Consider the following 20,237-nt stretch of genomic DNA (forward strand, 5'->3'; position numbering starts at 1 on the left):
TTTCAAATTTAGACCTCAAAATTTCAAGTTTAAACTTGAAATTTCACATCCCCAATTTGAAATTAGTTCCAACTCAAAATTTAGAATTTCTAATGTAAATTTCAAAATTGATTGTTTAAATTTGTGATTTAGAGATTCAATTGTAAGATGTCAATTTAAAACACCGAATTTTAAGCTTGAACCTAGAATAACAAGTTGAAACTGGAAATTTTGTGTTTCAAACCCAAAGTTTTAAATTCAAACCTCAAAATTTCAAGTATAAATTTGAAATTTAACTTTTCCAATTTGAAATTTTAAGTTCAAACTCAAAATTTAAAACTTAGAAGGTTCGCAAATTTGATATAAACAAAACATTTTTTCTGTAAAAAATGACAATTTTTTAAGTTTTGATCTTAAATAAACAAAAAAAATCACACAAAGACCAAACATGGGGTAAAATTTTTCTTATTCTTTCCATTTTTTAAATATTGTCATTAGATTTGGAAATCTTTCAATAATGGATAAGACGAAAATGATAAGTTTACTTCTGTGTGTTTCTAAAGACCCCGTACATAAATTTAAACAACTTTAATAAATAAAGAAAAAATCTTTGTATAAACTTTATTAAACATATCTTTACAGTTGCATCATACAAACAGATATATAAAAACATTTTAAAGAGTACGTCGAAATAGAAATAATTGTACTTGACAAAATAAAGCGAGTTGACAAAAAAAAAAGACGAGGATTATAAAAAGTGTTTGAATCCACAGTGAAAGAGACTAAAAAGTTATTTCACAGAAACAAGGTGTCGTCCTACCTTCAGGGAAATTTTATGACCCGCAATATATATATATTTTTTGGATAAAGTCTACATTCTATGTCTCAATTACACAACTAATCAGACAGACATCATTGAAAGCCCAATTTACGTTATGATCTTACTTTTTATACACAAATTGCATACGTGGTAGTATAAACTTCTAAAATTTGGCTTATACTTACGTCGGCCTATCTTACACTAGTTAAAAAAGGCATTTGAAAAATATTCTCATATATATCAAGATGATTATATTACTCTCTAGGAATCATTACCAGTAATAATATCAGCCTACATTATATTTAAACATTAAAGAAGCATTAGTAAAAATTTTTCCTCTACATACATATCTTATTTTCTGCTACGTACATTTATACATTTTTTTCATTCGATGTTGGTCCTTCAATTTATTTTTGATAAGTATGGCTCTCACCGCTGGCTACTGCGCAACCGTCCCGATACCTTTTTGACGCCCGTCGCGACGGGCGGCGCCCTCGGGGTGGGTTTCGGAGTCCTCGAGGGCTCCCTGACTGTCTCCTCGGAATCCTGCCCGGACTCCTTGTCCAGCTCAGCCATGGCTTCTTGTATTGCTTTCTCTAACTGACTATTCAATTTGCGACTTCTGCAAGACAAATTTCAAAATAGTTAGGTTAGATTACAAAAGTCCACGTTTTGTTATTCTGTAAAGTAACTGGCTTAATACACTCAAACTGTCGTCTATGTAGAAGTGTTAATTTTTGTCCAAATTTAAATTCTCTTATTTTGCCCATAAAACATTCGTTTTTTATATACAGGGTGTCTTTACAAATTGCTAATATACAGGCTGATTCAAAATTCAGTACAAAAAATTTAGGAAAGTATTTTTGAAGTCAAAATAAGACTTTTTCTCCTAGCAACGTTGGTCCACAAATGCTTAGTTTTCGACATACAGGGTGTTAAAGCTTTTTATTTTTTCAATTTTATAGGAATAATTTCCAAACAGATTTGAATGTTGGCATAAATCTTGAGGTACTGGTTTTTTTTTAGGATGGACGCTGCTTGTAGAGGGTACGCTCGATTTAAATTGGCCCAAATTTTTTTGCTATCCTGTACAATGACGTTTCCTATTAGTGTGTTTATTTCCCTATCAATTTTAAGCAAAAAAGGTATACTTGGTCAAAATCTCTCAGACCAACAGTTTCCGAGATATTGGCCGATGAAGAATTAAATGCACTCCATATTTTCAAATTTTATTGACTACTTACAGTGAAAAATTTTAAAATTTATTTTTACTATCTAATCAGTAATGCAATAATCTTGAATTAAAACTCTACATTTTTTTCAACACAACTAACCATTTTCGAGAAAATCGCTGCTGACTAAATGGTAGCAAGTACTATTATTATCAAAATCCAAAGAAAAAAAAAACAAGCACCATCAAAAGCAATGACATATTTCAATTTAGCATCCTAAAAAAGCCCCATACCCCAAATTTTAAAACATTCAAATCTGTTTGGAAATTATTCCTAAAATTGAAATTAAAAAAAATAAAAAATCAAAAACTAAGCATTTGTGGACCCACGTTTATAAGAAAAAAGTCTTATTTTGACTTTAAATATACGCCCCTAAATTCTTTGTACTGAATTTTGAATCAGCCTGTAACCAAAAACTGTAATAATTTAAAAAAAATTAAGATCAAATCAACATTTTCATTTGAAAAATGGCAAAAAAATTCTGTCCAGTGGTGTCACAATTTTTGAGAAAATGTAACCAACCCGAAACATATTTTTCAAGTTGAATATCATTAAAATTTTTATATACAGGGTGTTTGATAAGTCAATGCATTCCTTGCAGAAGGTTATAGTACAAGTGATTTGTGATATATTCCGAAAACGCTTAGTTTCTGATCTACAGGGTGATAGTTTTAATAAAAAAATACAAATTTATAAATATTGCGGAAAGCACGCAGAATATTTTAATGAAATTTTACAAGCTTTCATAATTAACAACAATACATGTTTTACGATAAAAATATTGTTTTTCTTTCACCAGTGGCGTACGCACAAGCATGTCTGGATATTTTTAAAGAAAAAAATTATACGCCATTGATTTTTCTTAAAATAAAAAAATATTTTCCAATTCCTTATACAATTTGGATGAGAAAAGGTATCTTGACTGTTTTTCATACGACGTACCGTTTTCGAATAAAAAAAATAAAATCGATTATTGCATTGCGTAATCTGGTTTCAATAATTTGAAAAATAGCAGAAATTATGCACTCAACATTTTTTTGTAGCAATTTTATTACAAAAAAAATTATTATTCCTCGCAGTTAATATCAGTCTAACAAAATTTTTTATCAGTTTTTAGATTCACTATTCACTATCTAAATAGAAATTAGCAAGTTGGCTGTGCACCCGTTTTGTTATTGTTTGACAAAATTAATAATAGCTGTCACTTTGAGTGTTTGAGTGTGAAGCAGTTAAGTGCATAATTTCTGCTATTTTTCAAATTATTGAAACCGAATTACGTCATGTAATAAATCAATTTTATTTTTTTTTACTCGAAAATTATGCATCATAAGAAAAACAGTCGAGATACCTTTTCTTTTCCATATTGAACAAGGAATTCAAATATAATTTTTATTTTAAGAAGAATCAGTGGTGTTATCATATCTTTCTTTAACAATATCTAGAGACATGCCTGAGCGCACGCCACTGGTGAAGCTGAAAACAATATTTTTATCGTAAAACATGTATTGTTGTTAACTGTCAAAGCCTGCAAAATTTCACTAAAATAAATTTGCATCTTTTTATTAAAACTTTATCACCCTATAGATCAGCAACTAAGCGTTTTCGAAATATGAAATTAAGGAAATATATCACAAATCACTTCTACTATAACCTAATGCAAGAAATGCATTGACTTAATAAACACCCTGTATATTGTGTACAAAAAATTAGACTTTAATGTATCCATTTTTCCAGAATATAGTCTTTGATACAACAATTTAACACCCTGTATCTATAAAACAAAACTTTCGAAGGCAAATATGGACTTAAAACACAACCCATAATTTGTTGTTCGTCGATAAATGATTATGTATGATTAGAATTCAATACATTATACAGGGTGTTTTGTAAAAAGGTGAAATTAATTTAATAGCAAATTCAATGAGAACAACAATAGAGGTCACCAACGAAGATTTAAAAAAAAATATTGATAATATATTTTATAAAATACAACTGCGTTATAATTTGCTACAAGTTTTTGAGAGTTTGCTAGTAGCGATTATTCTTAGAAATATTTTGAAATAATTTTTTTGACATTAAGTTTTTTGCTTTATTAAAAAAAATACGCGCTGTTACAAATTCGTTTCTCACAATAAGGATTTCGAAAATGGTAAGAGATACGAACTAGCTTAAAAGCAGGGGTTATAGTTGCGTAATCAAGTGACCAACATGATGCCTCTAAAAAATCAAGGCTAACATGATTAGTTTGAAAAAAAACCGAAATTTTGGAAATCCGTTTTTGTTTCATTTCAGCCTTGTTTGAGGTGATACTGAAAAAAGAAGACGTTTCTTCTCTCTAGGACCATCATCAACTTAATTTTTTTAAATTTAAATGTCGTCTAATTTTTTTCTTGGTCAACAATTAAAAGATGACCAAAATTAATAATTTATAGCACCCTTTTCAAAACACCTTGTATTGATCATGTAAGTACTATATTAAAGTTTTATAACACTATGAAATTATGGCTACCAAATTCAATTATTATTGTAAATCGACGGTTCTGGACCGTATAATAAATGGAATGTGAGAACATTATAGATGTGGCTAATATAGTCAGACCAACTCACGTTCTGCTCTTTTTTCGAGCTCGATGGTGTGCATCTAGGCCTTCGGTCAACGTTTGCAACGAGCTGCACTCGATTTTACTGACAAATTTTTCCGATCCAAACCACTGGACGGACACACTGCCGTCATGCACCTCTACGATCTTGCCGGGCCACGCCGGGCAGCCTTTGGCCGGACCCCAGACTAGGTCGCCGACAACGAATGCGTGTCGGCCTTTAACGTCGCCTTTCTCGTTTTCTACATGTAAATAGAGCCGGATTTAGATGAGCGACTTTAGTTTCGTAAGAAGCAAAGCGGTTCAGCACCCACCCGTGAAAATGGCATTTGTACAGAATGAGTCCGTGATGGGAATTATTTACAGACACCAAATGTTAATTTCGTCCTGGGGTTTCCGAGTGAATGTTAGCCACACCATGTAATATTCACACTGTTTCACCTTGAGAAGTCGTCTGGTTCTGTCCACCGAAGCAGACCTGAACTAACCTGTATTGAAGCGACCTAGGTCAGTTTTGGCCCATTTATCAGGTTAACTTTGAGTAGGATTTAAATAAGTGTTCAGTTAAATCCAGTTTAAATTATCTTTGACATACAGGATCACTCATAATTGATAAAAAAAAAATTAGGGCAATATTCCTTAGGCTAAAGTAAGAAAAAAATACACTCAATTCCCTGGGTGCTAAATTTTTTGAAAAATGTCACATACGTTAATGCAAATTTTTTAGTTGTCTTATGATTGCGTATGTGTTTGTGTTTGTAAAGGAATGTTTTGTAAAATTACTCAATATTTATTTTCCATGCAATTTTTACATAACGTCTCAATCGACGCTCCAGTTTAGTTGTGTTCAGTCTCGCGGACCACCTGGAAGATGGCCATGGACCACAGGTTGGGAACCACTGGCCTACGGCAAACATGTTTCAAAATTTTTGCACATATGTGGCATTTTTCAAAATCTTGTTGATACCCCAAGATCAAAACGCTTAGACATACACGAGAACTCTCTTTNTAGGTTGCTAGACACCTCTAGAAAATTCTCTCCAAATATGAGCTCTTAATCTTAATAGGAAGGTCCTCCGCTTTACAGTTTTCCATTTTTTCCTCAGTATTAGAAAAAAAAAAAAGAATAATATCTCTCTATCAACTGTTAGTTAAAAATATCTCTCCACATATACTTGTAGGAAATTGAACGCTCTACAAAAAAGGTCTTACAATTTTTTCGTAAACCTCACCGTTTAAAAGATATTAAAGGTTGAAGTTTGATTATTTTAAGACAAATTTCTGTTTCGCTTATGAATTTTATAACTCGTTAACAAAAAATCATTATGAAATGCGCAATCCACAGTGTCGTAGGAAATTAACTGCTCTACAAAAATGGTCTCTTATGATTAGTCGATTAAATAAAGCGTTTAGAAGATATTCATCGTCAAACTTCAATGCACGCCAATTTTAACAGTTTTTGATTAATAATTCGCAAAATTTCAATTTAGTTTAAGTTTCAGGGAAATTTATATAAATTTGAGTTTCTAGTGAAGCTCCTAATGCAGTCAAAAAAATTCTTTGCTATCATACTCAACGGTTAAAATTACAAAAAAGTTAAAAAAAAAATCAGCACAAAACCAAAATGTTTTAAATTTTATAACTCGCTTGATAATTAAATAAAAAAACTTTTTAATAACAAATTCAAAATTTTTTTTTCTTTAAGATTAATACTTTTCATAATAAATTTCTAACAAAAACATTATTTTTTCAAGATTTAATGAATCATTGACTCTCAAGTCAGAAATAATGCACTAATTTTTTTTCGATGTAACCAAACATGCTTACGACTAAAAAAAAACTAGAAAAATACTTTAAACATTTCTCTGTTCATAGAAACTCAAATTTGTATAAACTTCCCTAAAACTAATAAACTAAATTGAAATTTTACGAATTATTATTAATCAAAAACTGTTAAAATTGGCGTGCATTGAAGTTTGACGATGAATATCTTTTAAACGCTTTATTTAATCGACTAATTATAAGAGACCATTTTTGTAGAGCAGTTAATTTCCTACAAAACTATGAATTGCGCATTTCATAATGATTTTTTGTTAACGAGTTACAAAATTTAAAAGCAAAACAGAAATTTGTCTTAAAATAATCAAACTTCAATCTTTAATATCTTTTAAACGGTGAGATTTACGAAAACATTGTTAGGGACCTTTATTGTAGGGCGTTCAATTTCCTACAACTATATGAGGAGAGATATTTTTAACGAACAGTTGATAGAGAGATATGAATTTTTTTTCTAATACTGAAGAAAAAATGGAAAACTGTAAAGTGGAGGACCTTCCTATTAAGATTAAGAGCTCATATTTGGAGAGAATTTTCTAGAGGTGTCTAGCAACCTATTTTTCAGAGTATAAAGTAAAAATAAATAGTCAATTTTTTTTGACCCACCCTAGTGCATGTGTTTGTAAAGGTATGTTCCGTAAAACTACTCGTTATTTATTTTCCATGCAATTTTTACATAACGTCTCAATCGACGCTCCAATTTATATAATTGGCTGTGCTCAGTTTCGCGGACCACCTAGAAGATGGCCACGGACCACCGGTTGGGAACCACTGACCTTCGGCAAACATGTTTCAAAATTTTTGCACATATGTGGCATTCTTCAAAACCTTTTGACACCCCAAGAACAAAACGCTTAGACACACCCGGGAACTCTCTTTCTTATTTTGGGCTAAAGAATAACCTCCCAAAATTTTTTGGTCTATGTACGACTCACCCTACGTTTATCGATTGCAATCGCATTAGGGTTAGTTCAGAGCTGCGGGTAAGATACACTAACGAATAATTCATATTTTGTGGTTGAAATTAATAATTGTGCATAGAATATACAGCATGCAAGTGAAGCGCTGGTTTATTATTATTAATTAGTTGCTGTACGAGTATCGCATGCATTTTTAAAACTAAAACAACGGTTAAGGATTAAAAAATTACATACAAAATTTAAACAGTTGTTATTTCAACTGACGAAACTGTACAGATTCTTTGACCAAAAATAAAAAAAAGTTCGTATGAACACAATACCGCAAAGGCTTCATTCTTTAAATACAGAATGATAAAATTTTATTACTTTTTCAGTCATTTTCATTTGTTTTACACGTTTTCTGTTAAATTCTGGTTGGTCAATTATACTAATGCAGTTTTATTAAAAGTTGGGCAACAGACTATGCTTTAAGCCGCATTTTGACTAAAACGCAGAGTTATGTCAAAGAAAAAGTCGATGTCATGTAAACTGGCTGTTTTTTTTCGAATTCATTGACATTGCCCTTAAAAAAATTGTTAAATGTATCAAATTTAAATGGATTATATAAAAAAATATGCCAAAAAAAAAGGGATAACTCTGTATCTCAAGAACGAAGCACTCACGACGCTATTTTAAATTTTTTATTAAAAAATAATCTGTAGAATTTTTTCTGTGGAACATCGCAACACCTTGTATACTACATACTATTCAGTATTAATCAAAGAAACTGTTTAATGGTGTACGACTAACAATTCATGAGTATACTACACAGATTTCTACCGTGGACCTTAGCGAAGATATTTAATTACAAATACAAATATTTAACTAATTACAAACATAATGAAAATTTAGAAAATGGATTAAAAAAATTTTATTCAAGCAATTTTAAAATTATACAAATATAGTTTTATATTTTAAAGTGTGCATGAATAAAAACTGTTTCCAGATATACAGGATATCCCGATATGCTAGTAACATAATAAGTAAAAAACAAATGAAATTCAAATATTTCCCTCAAAATTCCTAATCCTAAGCTTGGTATGATTTTTTAGGTGTCAATTTTTGAAAAATTGTATTAGTAATTTTGTTATTAAAAATCTAATAAAACAACATTATTGAACATAACTGCGTGCATAGAATACCATAAAATACAATTTTTATCACTCTTTTGAACTTCTTTATGCTTAATTCCAAAAAATAATTAGCGTTGTAATAAAGAGTGACCGCAAAAATTGTCCGTTTTTTCACAATTCGCAGAGAACTAAATAAAATGGATAAAAATATGTTTTTGGTCTTAAATTACTCGTCGTAAAAAATTAAGATTTAGCTTTTTGAAAATTTTTAAAAACCACCTCTATTTAGAGGTTGAAAGGACGCCCAAAATGAAGAATTGAATGTTACCAATAAATATAAAAACTATTAGCATGTGAATTTTTCTATCGAATGATTCTTGATACAAAGAAAGATTTATTCTCATGACTGAAATAAGCATGTTGAATTAGAAAATCCACCCTTAAGCGCGCCAAGGGGGTGGAATCATCCCCAAAAATAGAGTATATCAGAAATAATTGTAAAAATTTCAAAAAAAAAAACATGCTAATAGTTTTTATATCAATTGGTAATATTCAAATTCTGCATTTTTGGTATTTTTTTCAAACCCAAAGCAGGGGTGATTTTTAAAATTTTCAAAATACTAAAAGCTATGCTCTTTCTAGTTTTTTACGACAAGTAATTTGCGACCAAAAACATATGTTTATGAATTTTTTTTAATTCTCTGCGAATTGTGAAAAAACGGGCAAAAATTACAGGTTTTTTGCGGTCACTTTTTAAAATTCAATAAAATTCATATTGAGCAATGCGACGACGGCGCGGCGGATAACACGAGGTACTAAGCTGTCCAGCAATACGCAATTCAGTTGGTATCTGGAACTGGATCGTGTATGAGTGTTTTTTGCGTACCACTATTTTCTTCTCTTGAGGTGTTTTCCAACGAGTGCGCGCTAATTGGATTCGAAGGTGTTGTGCGTGCATCGAAAATGGTGGTGGACATCATGAGCATATATCGTAGTTTGTTTTGTACTTGTGCGTTTAAAAATTACTGAATTTTGCTTTTTGGTAAGTACCCAAATTATTTTTAATGCGTATGATTGTTTGGACGACGGGAATCTTTGGGTACTTTAATTACATATTTTCAAAATCATAATTTGATTAAAAGTGAAGTTCCTATTTTTAGATATTCATAATTACTAAAATTCGAACTAAAATTTAATCACAACACTATCTTCATACTACAAAATCGATACATTTTATTTTATTTATTTAAAAACTTGTTTACATTTTTTCCATAGAACAAGTTTGCCGCGTGCACACGTGGTATGCTTCAGCAGTGTAGCGCTGTTTTTCTGAATTAAAATTAAAAAAAGGACGATTTAAATTTTTCTCAGCATTAACACTTTTTCTTGCACAATTTTTACCAAGAAAATTTATGAATTACTGTCAATTTTTTATGAAAGCTTTACATAGTAAAATATATTTTATACCGAACTAATGTGCTGAATTTCCAGAATGAATAAGAATTTAAAATTTTTTTTTTACTGTTTTACATATATTATATTTACTGATTTTGCAGAGCTGCCAAATATTTATACAGGGCGTAACTTTAAATGGGGGGTCAACATTTTAGGGGTAATAGTACGTGTTCCCCTGAATATGAATCTGAAATTCTTCTTTGTTTTTTTAATCAAATAAATAGTCGGGTTATAATTAGTTTTTTTAACTGCACTTTAAAACTTGTGTACACCGCCACTGTAATATTCACGTATTACAAATACACGAATTGTAGGCAACCTACAGTGCATGTGAGGGGAGATAGTGTGGGTCAACAGTGACAAAGCGAAGGACATCAGTTGTTGTTACACCCTGCATATTTAATGATCTACAGAGATATTTTTGAAATTATTTCATGTAGGGGTTCTAGAGAATAAAGTGATTTGTCCATACACCAGTTAAACGCGTTTTGATAAAAAATTGACACGAGGTTTTTGCAAAGAATATGAAGGATGTAAAATAAACGCAATGTCATAAAAATTACTAATACAATTTCTGCAAAATTGTCATCTAAAAAAAAGCATAGCAGGCCTAAACTTTTCAATTTCAAGGAAGTTATAGTCAAACATCGAAACACCCTGTACGTAATGATAGAAATGGAATACAATTATACTCATTTTAATCATGCACTGTTCTGCATTCACAAAAAAAAAATTAGAAATATTAAATTTGGTTTCTCTTCAACAAACAAACATGCATAAAATTTTACAAACCCAACAGAAGCAGAAAGCATCAAGCCCAAAACTACCCGTTAAAAATAAACTTTAACACATACCCTCATCATCATCGAACAAGGAAGAGTGCATGTGGTGCGTCTCCATGACGACGAGAGTATCGCTGCTCTTCCTCTTGTGCTGCATCAGCTTCTCGTAGTTCCTTGAGCTCACGACGGCCTCCTGCGACTTCATCTGTTCCGTAATGTACTGCAGTCCCGACACCAAAGTGGACGATTCGGCAAAAGCGACGTGAGTAGGTGTGGATTTCTTCCCGTAATGCGCCTGGCCGCTGGTTATGTCCGAGAAGTCAGCCTTGGGGGTGGTGCTGACCGGCTGGTTCCTTCTCCAGTCCTGGTCGGAACTCTGGCTGTTCAGGTCGGCCGAGTCCGGCTCGCTGCTGGATATGCAGTGTACCATGGCCTGATAGTAACATACATAGGAGTATTATAAAACATTTATTAAATGTTTATTATCGATTTTTTTAATAATACTGTTATTGACAAATAAAACTTACAGAATAATAATACGGCTCGCCTTTCTCTGCGTGAAGTATTACTTCAGGCATTTATACATTTATATAAGGTCTGTTCATTAGCGTTGCTAGAAGCTAATCTGAGCAGAAAAAGCAGAAAAAATTTTCTACTCATATCATAAAAATAAGCAACTTTTTGATAGAATAATAATAAAAATAAGTAATAACTTGGTAGCTGCTCATTTGTATTTTAGTGTCGTTCTTATTTTGTTTCAAAAAACTCTGTCAACTGTCAAAACATTTATGATATCAGTGCTCTTTGCTCTGAATTGAGCATCACTAAATGAGTTTATAGTTGGACAGCTGGTTTCAGAGATCAGAATATAGATGGCGACACATCTTTCATTCTTGTTTAAATGTTTATAGCACAAGTTGCAATGGCTATATACAGACGATGGGGATAATAGAAATTAAATGGCAATTTGACAATCAAGGACATTGGTGATTTAATACATAAGATCAGTTATGAAATTTGACTGGATTGAAATAAAGCTTTAGGTTAACTAGATCCTAGTTAGAATAATTTTGTTATGGAAAATGGGCATAGAAACTGAACCATCTTCATACATCTACCACTCTTGTTGAACTGGAATAGTGAAGAGTAACTGTTTAAATATACAGCGTAGCCCATTAAGAATTAGGATACCCGTCAGAAAAAATTGAATTTTTCCGAAAATTTACAAACGGGAAATATTTTTACGAAATTTGGTATTCCGGGGTTTTTAATGATGCCAAATAAGCTGGTCTAATTATTTTTTGGATATTTCATAGAGTGCGCTAGTTATGCTACATTCCTATTACATTTTAAGTTCTAATCTTTTTAAGGTTAGGTTTTTTACCATTCGAGCTCCAATTTATAATGTACAATTTTATTTTCTAAAAATAATGTACTCTTATTAAGACTTCCTAATGTGTGAGAAAAAAGGCTTTTAATTGAACTCTTACAATATTACGGTGTTTAAAATAAGTGACTTTTCTCAAAGTAGGCTTATCTCAAAGCTTATTGATGGATGATGTCTCATAAACAACGCATACATTCTTAGTAATGTTTTAAACACTAATTAACTTTACATCAAAATTTTAGTGACTGTAATTAGTCATTACTAACTAGTCACTAAAATCACTAAAATTTTGATATAAAGTTAGAGTTTAAAATATTACTAAGAATGTATGCGTTGTTTATGAGACGTACGTCAATAAGTTTTGACATAAGCCTACTTTGAGAAAAGTCACTTATTTTATACACCGTAATATTGTAAGAGTTCAACTAAAAGCCTTTTTTCTCGAAAACCGTCCACATTAGGAAGTTCTAACTAGAGTACATTATTTTTAGAAATGGTAAAAAACCTAACCTTGAAAAAATTAGAATTTAAAATGTAATAGGAATGTCGCATAACTAGCGAAAAATAATTAATTTATTTTAGGCTGAAAAAATCTGAAAATTTTTTTTTTAGAACCTACTAACAATACTGAATCGTTTGACCAAGCCCCTCACCCTTCTTTCCCCCTCCACCCCCTTAAATGCCGGGGAAAACATCGCTTATTAGAGGAATGTTTAAAGAGCTTAGAGATGCGAATGACATTCAATTCCTATGAATCTTACATATGAAATGTTTTTTGAGTCGCTGATCACGAATCTGGTCTCAGAATCACGAACTTCAAAATGGCGGATCCAATATGGCAGATAAGAAATTTGAAATGTCTTCAAAATGCATGAATTTGTTTGTATAATGGGTTTTTTTGGGTCTATGAATACAAATCTGGACTTTAAATCACGAAATTCAAAATGGCGGATCCAATATGGCGGACAAGAAAATTGAAATGTCTTCAAAATTCATGAATTTTTTTGTAATGGGTTTTTTTGGGTCTATGAATACGAATCTGGACTCTAAATCACGAAATTCAAAATGGCAGATTCAATATGGCGGACAAAAAAATTAAATGTCTTTAAAATGCACGAATTTTTGTGAATTATGAATTCAGAATCACGAAATTCAAAGTGGCTAATCAAATACGACAAACATGTATATATAATTACTGATATTTTCTTTTTCGTTTTATTCAATGTAAATGTGTTATCTCATTTAAGGGGGGCGTTTCGGAAGGAAACGATTTAGTATTGCTAGTAAGTACTAAAAAAATTTTTTTCAGATTTTTTCAGCCAAAAATAAATTAGGCCAAAAACCGGCCTTAGGGGCCCTCCTCCTTTCATAAAAATATTTCACACCGTTTGGAAATTTTTGTAAAAATTCTATTTTAAAAATTTTATTTTGTTGCTCTGTATCTCGAAAACAAGACGAGATAGACATATAGTTCATAAGGCAAAAAATTCTTATTTTTTGTCGTACTATCACCCCCTGTATTTACGGGAGGTGTTTCTGAAACAGTTTGTATATTGGTTTTCTAGATGTACTTGTTGAACCAATTACGATGATCCGGCCGCTAATCCACAGACTACTATGATTTTTGTTTTAGCAACAAATTTTTTCAAAAATTACTTTCGGCATTTTTTTCATGAAAATTGTAGCAACATGGAATTGCTCAGCATGATTTAAAACCCATCTAGTCAAAATTTCATAAATTTTTATCGAAGAATAATATTTTTATAGTACCTAAAGTTTTATTTATCAGAGTGACCGCAAAATCCGCCTGTTTTTAAGACATTGACAGAGGCGACAGGAAAAATCCTAAAAATATTCTAAAAATATCCAAAAACTCGTCTTGAAAAATGAAAATGAGCATCACTTTCAGTTTATAGAAAATTTTCGAAAATCACCCTTATTTAGGGATTGAAAAGACAAAAAAGTGAACAAATTAAGAATCATCAGCAGTTGTAAAACCCCACATACTTCTATCCTATACTGATCATTTTGCAATTGACTTGAAGCCGAAAAGTGGGGCGACGTACCATCGTATTCATACGCATGCGTTTACTTTACGGGTTTTGATTGGTTGAAAAGAACCAAGAACGGTGAGCGCCGAGCGGTAAAAAGCCAAACCGAGCTAACCTAAAAAATATTCTCATTTTGTTTTGTGTTGTGCTAGTGCTTTGGTGAAACTGTTATGGTATAGTGTATATTTTAATAAATAAATAAATAAATGTATCTTTTGAGTTTTATTTCATAATNTTTGGGTCTATGAATACAAATCTGGACTTTAAATCACGAAATTCAAAATGGCGGATCCAATATGGCGGACAAGAAAATTGAAATGTCTTCAAAATTCATGAATTTTTTTGTAATGGGTTTTTTTGGGTCTATGAATACGAATCTGGACTCTAAATCACGAAATTCAAAATGGCAGATTCAATATGGCGGACAAAAAAATTAAATGTCTTTAAAATGCACGAATTTTTGTGAATTATGAATTCAGAATCACGAAATTCAAAGTGGCTAATCAAATACGACAAACATGTATATATAATTACTGATATTTTCTTTTTCGTTTTATTCAATGTAAATGTGTTATCTCATTTAAGGGGGGCGTTTCGGAAGGAAACGATTTAGTATTGCTAGTAAGTACTAAAAAAATTTTTTTCAGATTTTTTCAGCCAAAAATAAATTAGGCCAAAAACCGGCCTTAGGGGCCCTCCTCCTTTCATAAAAATATTTCACACCGTTTGGAAATTTTTGTAAAAATTCTATTTTAAAAATTTTATTTTGTTGCTCTGTATCTCGAAAACAAGACGAGATAGACATATAGTTCATAAGGCAAAAAATTCTTATTTTTTGTCGTACTATCACCCCCTGTATTTACGGGAGGTGTTTCTGAAACAGTTTGTATATTGGTTTTCTAGATGTACTTGTTGAACCAATTACGATGATCCGGCCGCTAATCCACAGACTACTATGATTTTTGTTTTAGCAACAAATTTTTTCGAAAATTACTTTCGGCATTTTTTTCATGAAAATTGTAGCAACATGGCATTGCTCAGCATTATTTAAAACCCATATAGTCAAAATTTCATAAATTTTTATCGAAGAATAATATTTTTATAGTACCTAAAGTTTTATTTATCAAAGAGTGACCGCAAAATCCGCCTGTTTTTGAGACTTTGACAGAGGCGACAGGAAAAATCCTAAAAATATTCTAAAAATATCCAAAACCTCGTCATGAAAAATGAAAATGAGCGTCACTTTCAGTTTATAGAAAATTTTCGAAAATCACCCTTATTTAGGGGTTGAAAAGGAAAAAAAGTTAACAAATTAAGAATCATCAGCAGTTGTAAAACCCCAATTATTTCTATGTTGTTATCAAAAAAATATTATGAACGTGAAAATATCTAATTTCGTATTTGATACGGTCTTGTCCGGATTGAAAATCAACCCTTAATATTCCCAAAGGGGTGAAATCATCCCCTAATCGCCTAAAAATGCAAAAATATATTAAAAGTTTCAATTTTTTTTCTTTTTCATTTTTGCGTGATAATTTAACCGTTAATAACTCACAATCAAAGGAAAATACCCTAAATGAGGGTAAAACCACCCCTAAGTTCAACTACATACGTATAAAAAAGAAAAAAATTGTAACTTTTAATATATTTTTTGCATTTTTAGGCGTTTAGAGGATGATTTCACCCCTTTAGGGATATTATGGGTTGATTTTCAATCCGGACAAGACCGTATCAAATACGAAATTAGATATTTTCACGTTCGTATTATTTTGATAACAACATAGAAATAATTGGGGTTTTACAACTGTTAATGCTTCTTAATTTGTTCACTTTTTTTGTCTTTTCAACCCCTAAATAATAAGGGTGATTTTTGAAAATTTTCGAAAAACTGAAAGTGATGCTCATTTTCATTTTTCATGATGAGTTTTTGGATATTTTTAGAATATTTTTAGGATTTTCCCCGTCGCCTCTGTCAAAGTGTCAGAAACAGGCGGGAAAATGGCTTTTTTTGTGGTCACTCATTGTGGTTCTGTTAAAAAATGTAGAATTAAAGTATTAACGTAAAATCAACAGCTAATATTTATTTCAACAGACAATTATTTATTAAAATTGACTATGAAGCAAGAAAAAAATTTTTAATTAGGCTAGCCCAGAACGTTCCGTTATTTAGGACCTAATAAAAAAAAAAGACTCACCATGGTACAAGACTGTGGTCTGGTCTGCATGTTAATGTCGCTGCAACCCGCCGAGCAATTCGAGGGAGCGGGAGACAAACCATCGTCCGTACTGCCCGNCCAAATATTTCTATGTTGTTATCAAAATAATATTATGAACGTGAAAATATCTAATTTTGTATCTGATACGGTCTTGTCCGGATTGAAAATCAACCTATAATATCCCTAAAGGGGTGAAATCATCTCCTAAACGCCTAAAAATGTAAAAAATATATTAAAAGTTACAATTTTTTTTCTTTTTCTTTTTTACGTGATAATTTAACCGCTAATAACTCACAATCAAAGGAAAATACCCCTAAGTGAAGGTAAAACCACCCCTAAGTTCAATCATATACGTATAAAGGAAAAAGAAAAAAAATTGTAACATTTAATATATTTTTTGCATTTTTAGGCGTTTAGGGGATGATTTCACCCCTTTAGGGATATTATGGGTTGATTTTCAATCTGGACAAGACCGTATCAAATTCGAAATTAGATATTTTCACGTTCATAATGTTATTTTGATGACAACAAAGAGATATTTGGAGTTAATGATTCTTAATTTGTTCACTTTTTTTGTCTTTTCAACCCCTAAATAAGGGTAATTTTCGAAAATCTTCGAAAAATTGAAAGTGATGCTCATTTTCATTTTTCATGACGAGTATTTGGATTTTTTTAGGATTTTTCCCTGTCGCCTCCGTCAAAAAAAAAAAAACTAAGTATTAACGTAAAATCAACAGCTAACATTTATTTCAACAGACAATTATTTTTTAAAATTGACTACGAGGCAAGAAAAAATTTTTTTAATTAGGCTAGCCCAAAACGTTCCGTTATTTAGGAGCTAATAAAAAAAAAAGACTCACCATGGTACAAGACTGTGGTCTGGTCTGCATGTTCATGTCGCTGCAACCCGCCGAGCAATTCGACGGAGCGGGAGACAAAGCATCGTCCGTACTGCCCGTATGCGTGGTGGTATCCGCGGTCGGCGGACTCTGCCCTCCCGAAGCCAACGGGCTTAGGGTAGTGGTATCAGGCGGACTTCCAGCTGAGATAGTCGAAGTCTGACAGAACGTATTCGTCGTGACCGACTGAGCGTTCTGGTTCACCGCCGTCTGCGTGGACACCGAGTGCCTGTAATTCAGGGAATTCTGAGGGCTCTCCCTCTGCTGCACCACAACGGCCTGCATCTGTTTGTTGTCGTTGGAACTGATGATGTAGTTCTGTTGGTCCAGGTTGAGGGTGGCCGTTCTAGCGACGTTCTGCTGGTTCTGTTGGTTATTCTGCTGCTGGAAGTTCTGAAGTTGCTGGTTGTTGGCCACCATGGTCGTCTGTTGCTGTACGATGGTGGTGTTCTGCTGCACGAACGTCGTGTTCTGCTGATTCGACGAGGAAACCGCGATGTTAGCCGCGGGGCTACACGGAACCATAAGCGTCTGCCCCATCTGCCCGTTCATCTGTATGTATTCCTGCTGGGCCGGTTGCATCGAGTTGTTAGGCCTTATCTGTTGGGGCGACGTGCTGAACGTCACCTGTTGGGATGGGCTCACGCTCGCAACTAGAGGGCTCAGCTGCCCGCTGAATTGAGTTCCGTTCACCACGAACTGCCCTCCGTTAGGCGATAGAAATTGCGCCCCGGGACTGTGCTGCTGTTGTTGGATAATTTTTCCTTGCGAATTGGGCGCCCGTATGACCATCCCGGCGGGACCAGCGGCAAGAATGCTCTGCCCGCCGTTAAACATACTGCTGTTCTGTACCGGAGTCAACACGTTCTGACCGTTGACGTTTTGGATCTGCAGCTGCATTCCTAGATTCGAGGTGTCTTGGAGAATGGTCGCGGTGCCGTCGGGATTCATGACCATCCCACCCAGGTTTGGTACGATGAACTGTTGGATTGCCGGGAAGTTTTGTACCACTCCGGTGGTGCCGTTAATTAAATTGACGGGTTGCAGCAGGTTTATCTGTTGAGCTGGCTGGGAATTGGTGATTAATTGTTGCGTTCCTAAGTTGGCGTTGGCCATCGCCTGGCTGTTCATGACGATCTGCGGGGGCCCCCCAGTCTTACTGGGTACGATGGTAAGGGCCTGCATAACGGGTCCTGTCGTTATGCCCTGAGGGCTATGGGCCATCTGTATCTGTTGCGGGAATCCCTGTTGGGACATGACGACTCCGGAGTTTTGTTGCGCGGCAATGTGCAGCATACTGGCAACGGTCTGCGAGGACATCTTCCTCTTCTTCCCCTTCTTCTTCGTCTCGGGGGAAAGCAGGGGCGCCCGTCGCGGGTCGCCGTTGTCTATCTGTATCTGTTGTTGTATCACGTTGCCCGCAACCAAATGCGGCAGCTGCATGTTCTGTCCAACCGTCATTCCGTCCATCGTCATTGTAACGCCTGGTTGTAAGACAAACGGAGCCGGAAGAGCGTTTACTAGCACCGTCTGTTGCCCGAGTACCTGCTGAGCGACGGCTGGGATAACCTGGGCCACCGACGCGGTGACGTTGGTCACCATGGGGGAAACGGAGATGGGGGGCATGCCGCTTTGGCTGCCCATTATCTTGGGAGGTGGCGGCGCCATAACGCCTCCTTGTCCGTTGCCGGTACTGGCCATGATCAGCTGACCGCCGGACGAAACCAAGATATGTCCCGGCGGTAAACCCGTAGGAGAATGTTTGATGATTTGCGGGGACATCTGAGGACTCGACTGGGCAGACGAGCTCAGTACGTGGTGCTGCGACTGCGGGACTTGGATACTGCTCACAACGCTCTGAACCATTTCCAGCGGCGATTTCGATACATTCACGGTTATCGCTTGAGTCTGAAGCGCCGGCATGTTTTGCCCAGGTGTTGAGGTAGGTGTAGATGATCCGGTCACCGACGATGGGCTGTTTATGGAAACGGTCGCGGTGTTCGCTCGGCCCGCAAGCACAGACGTGATAGTGTTGCTGCCGACGGTTCGACCGCTAGCCATGGTCGTTACGATTCCCGACGGGTACACAGTTGACATGCGCGAGGCGTGAATTCCACTCGACGGGTGAGAATGCGAACAACACATTCCGTCCTGCTTGGGTACGGCTTGATTCTGATTTTGGTAATTATTCATTCCCATTTCCTTGTGCTGGTTTATTTGTAAGTGCTGCATCTGATTGGGCTGGGAGTAGACGACAAAAGGCATGCTAGTGTTGATAATTTGAGAAGTGTCCGGTATTCTCGGCGGGGTTGGAGGGTGCGGATTGGGAGTCGGAGGATCCGACTGCATTCCGTCAACCGGCGAAACGTTGCTGGTGCTAACGGTACCACCCTGGATAGGTCTAGAATCCGGAGAGGTTTGATTACTAGGTTTTTCGGAATAAGTGGAAGAAGTAACGGGATCGTCGGAAGCGCCCGAGGAACTTGGAGTGCCCGGAGTACTACTTGGTCTCGAATGGCCTTGAATTTTCATTTGATTAGGATCTTTCATCACAAACTGGTTCTGTTGCTGCATGCTATCCGCTACACATCCCTGACAATGAGCGTATTGCTGATGTTGTTCGGGCAAGGCACTGCTGTCCGCCATGCTTGGTTGCATTTGTATCTGGCCGAACTGCGGAGACATCACGATATTGTGAGACATCTGAGGACTCTTCACGACATTTTGGTTGGTTCTGTTCGTAACACTGTGGACATGAGGTTTCATTTGCGACAGCACCATATTGCTAGGTAAAGGCACCTCATTGGTTTGGGAATTAGTGATTGGGACCATGTTTTGCTGAGGACTTTGCAGTGATGTGACGGGGCTGTTACAAACATATCCTGAACATCCGTTGGCCCCTGAAAAGTAACAGTCAATAATAAACATCCTAAAACAAATTCATGTAT

At 34.5% G+C, this 20,237-nt stretch overlaps 1 protein-coding gene across 3 annotated transcripts in view; it reads right to left on the reverse strand.

The window, feature by feature from the left end:
- Positions 1-480: 480 nt before the first annotated feature.
- LOC108910260 (nuclear receptor coactivator 6) overlaps positions 481-20,237 on the reverse strand; it is a 349,573-nt gene continuing 329,816 nt past the window's right edge. The window contains exons 8-12 of one of the 3 annotated variants that reach the window (XM_023457471.1): positions 17,349-20,189; positions 16,370-16,467; positions 10,809-11,169; positions 4,639-4,873; positions 481-1,421 (exon numbers count right to left, since the gene is read on the reverse strand). In XM_023457471.1, the coding sequence (XP_023313239.1) occupies positions 1,229-1,421; positions 4,639-4,873; positions 10,809-11,169; positions 16,370-16,467; positions 17,349-20,189 (3,728 nt within the window). In that variant the 3' untranslated portion in view covers positions 481-1,228. Of the gene's footprint in view, positions 1,422-4,638; positions 4,874-10,808; positions 11,170-16,369; positions 16,468-17,250; positions 20,190-20,237 lie in introns of all 3 variants that reach the window. The other 2 variants (XM_018714817.1, XM_023457472.1) reach the window with 2 other exon arrangements.

This window comes from Anoplophora glabripennis, unplaced genomic scaffold (genome assembly GCF_000390285.2).
Source record: "Anoplophora glabripennis isolate ALB-LARVAE unplaced genomic scaffold, Agla_2.0 scaffold27, whole genome shotgun sequence".
NCBI classification, from domain to species: Eukaryota; Metazoa; Arthropoda; class Insecta; order Coleoptera; family Cerambycidae; genus Anoplophora; species Anoplophora glabripennis.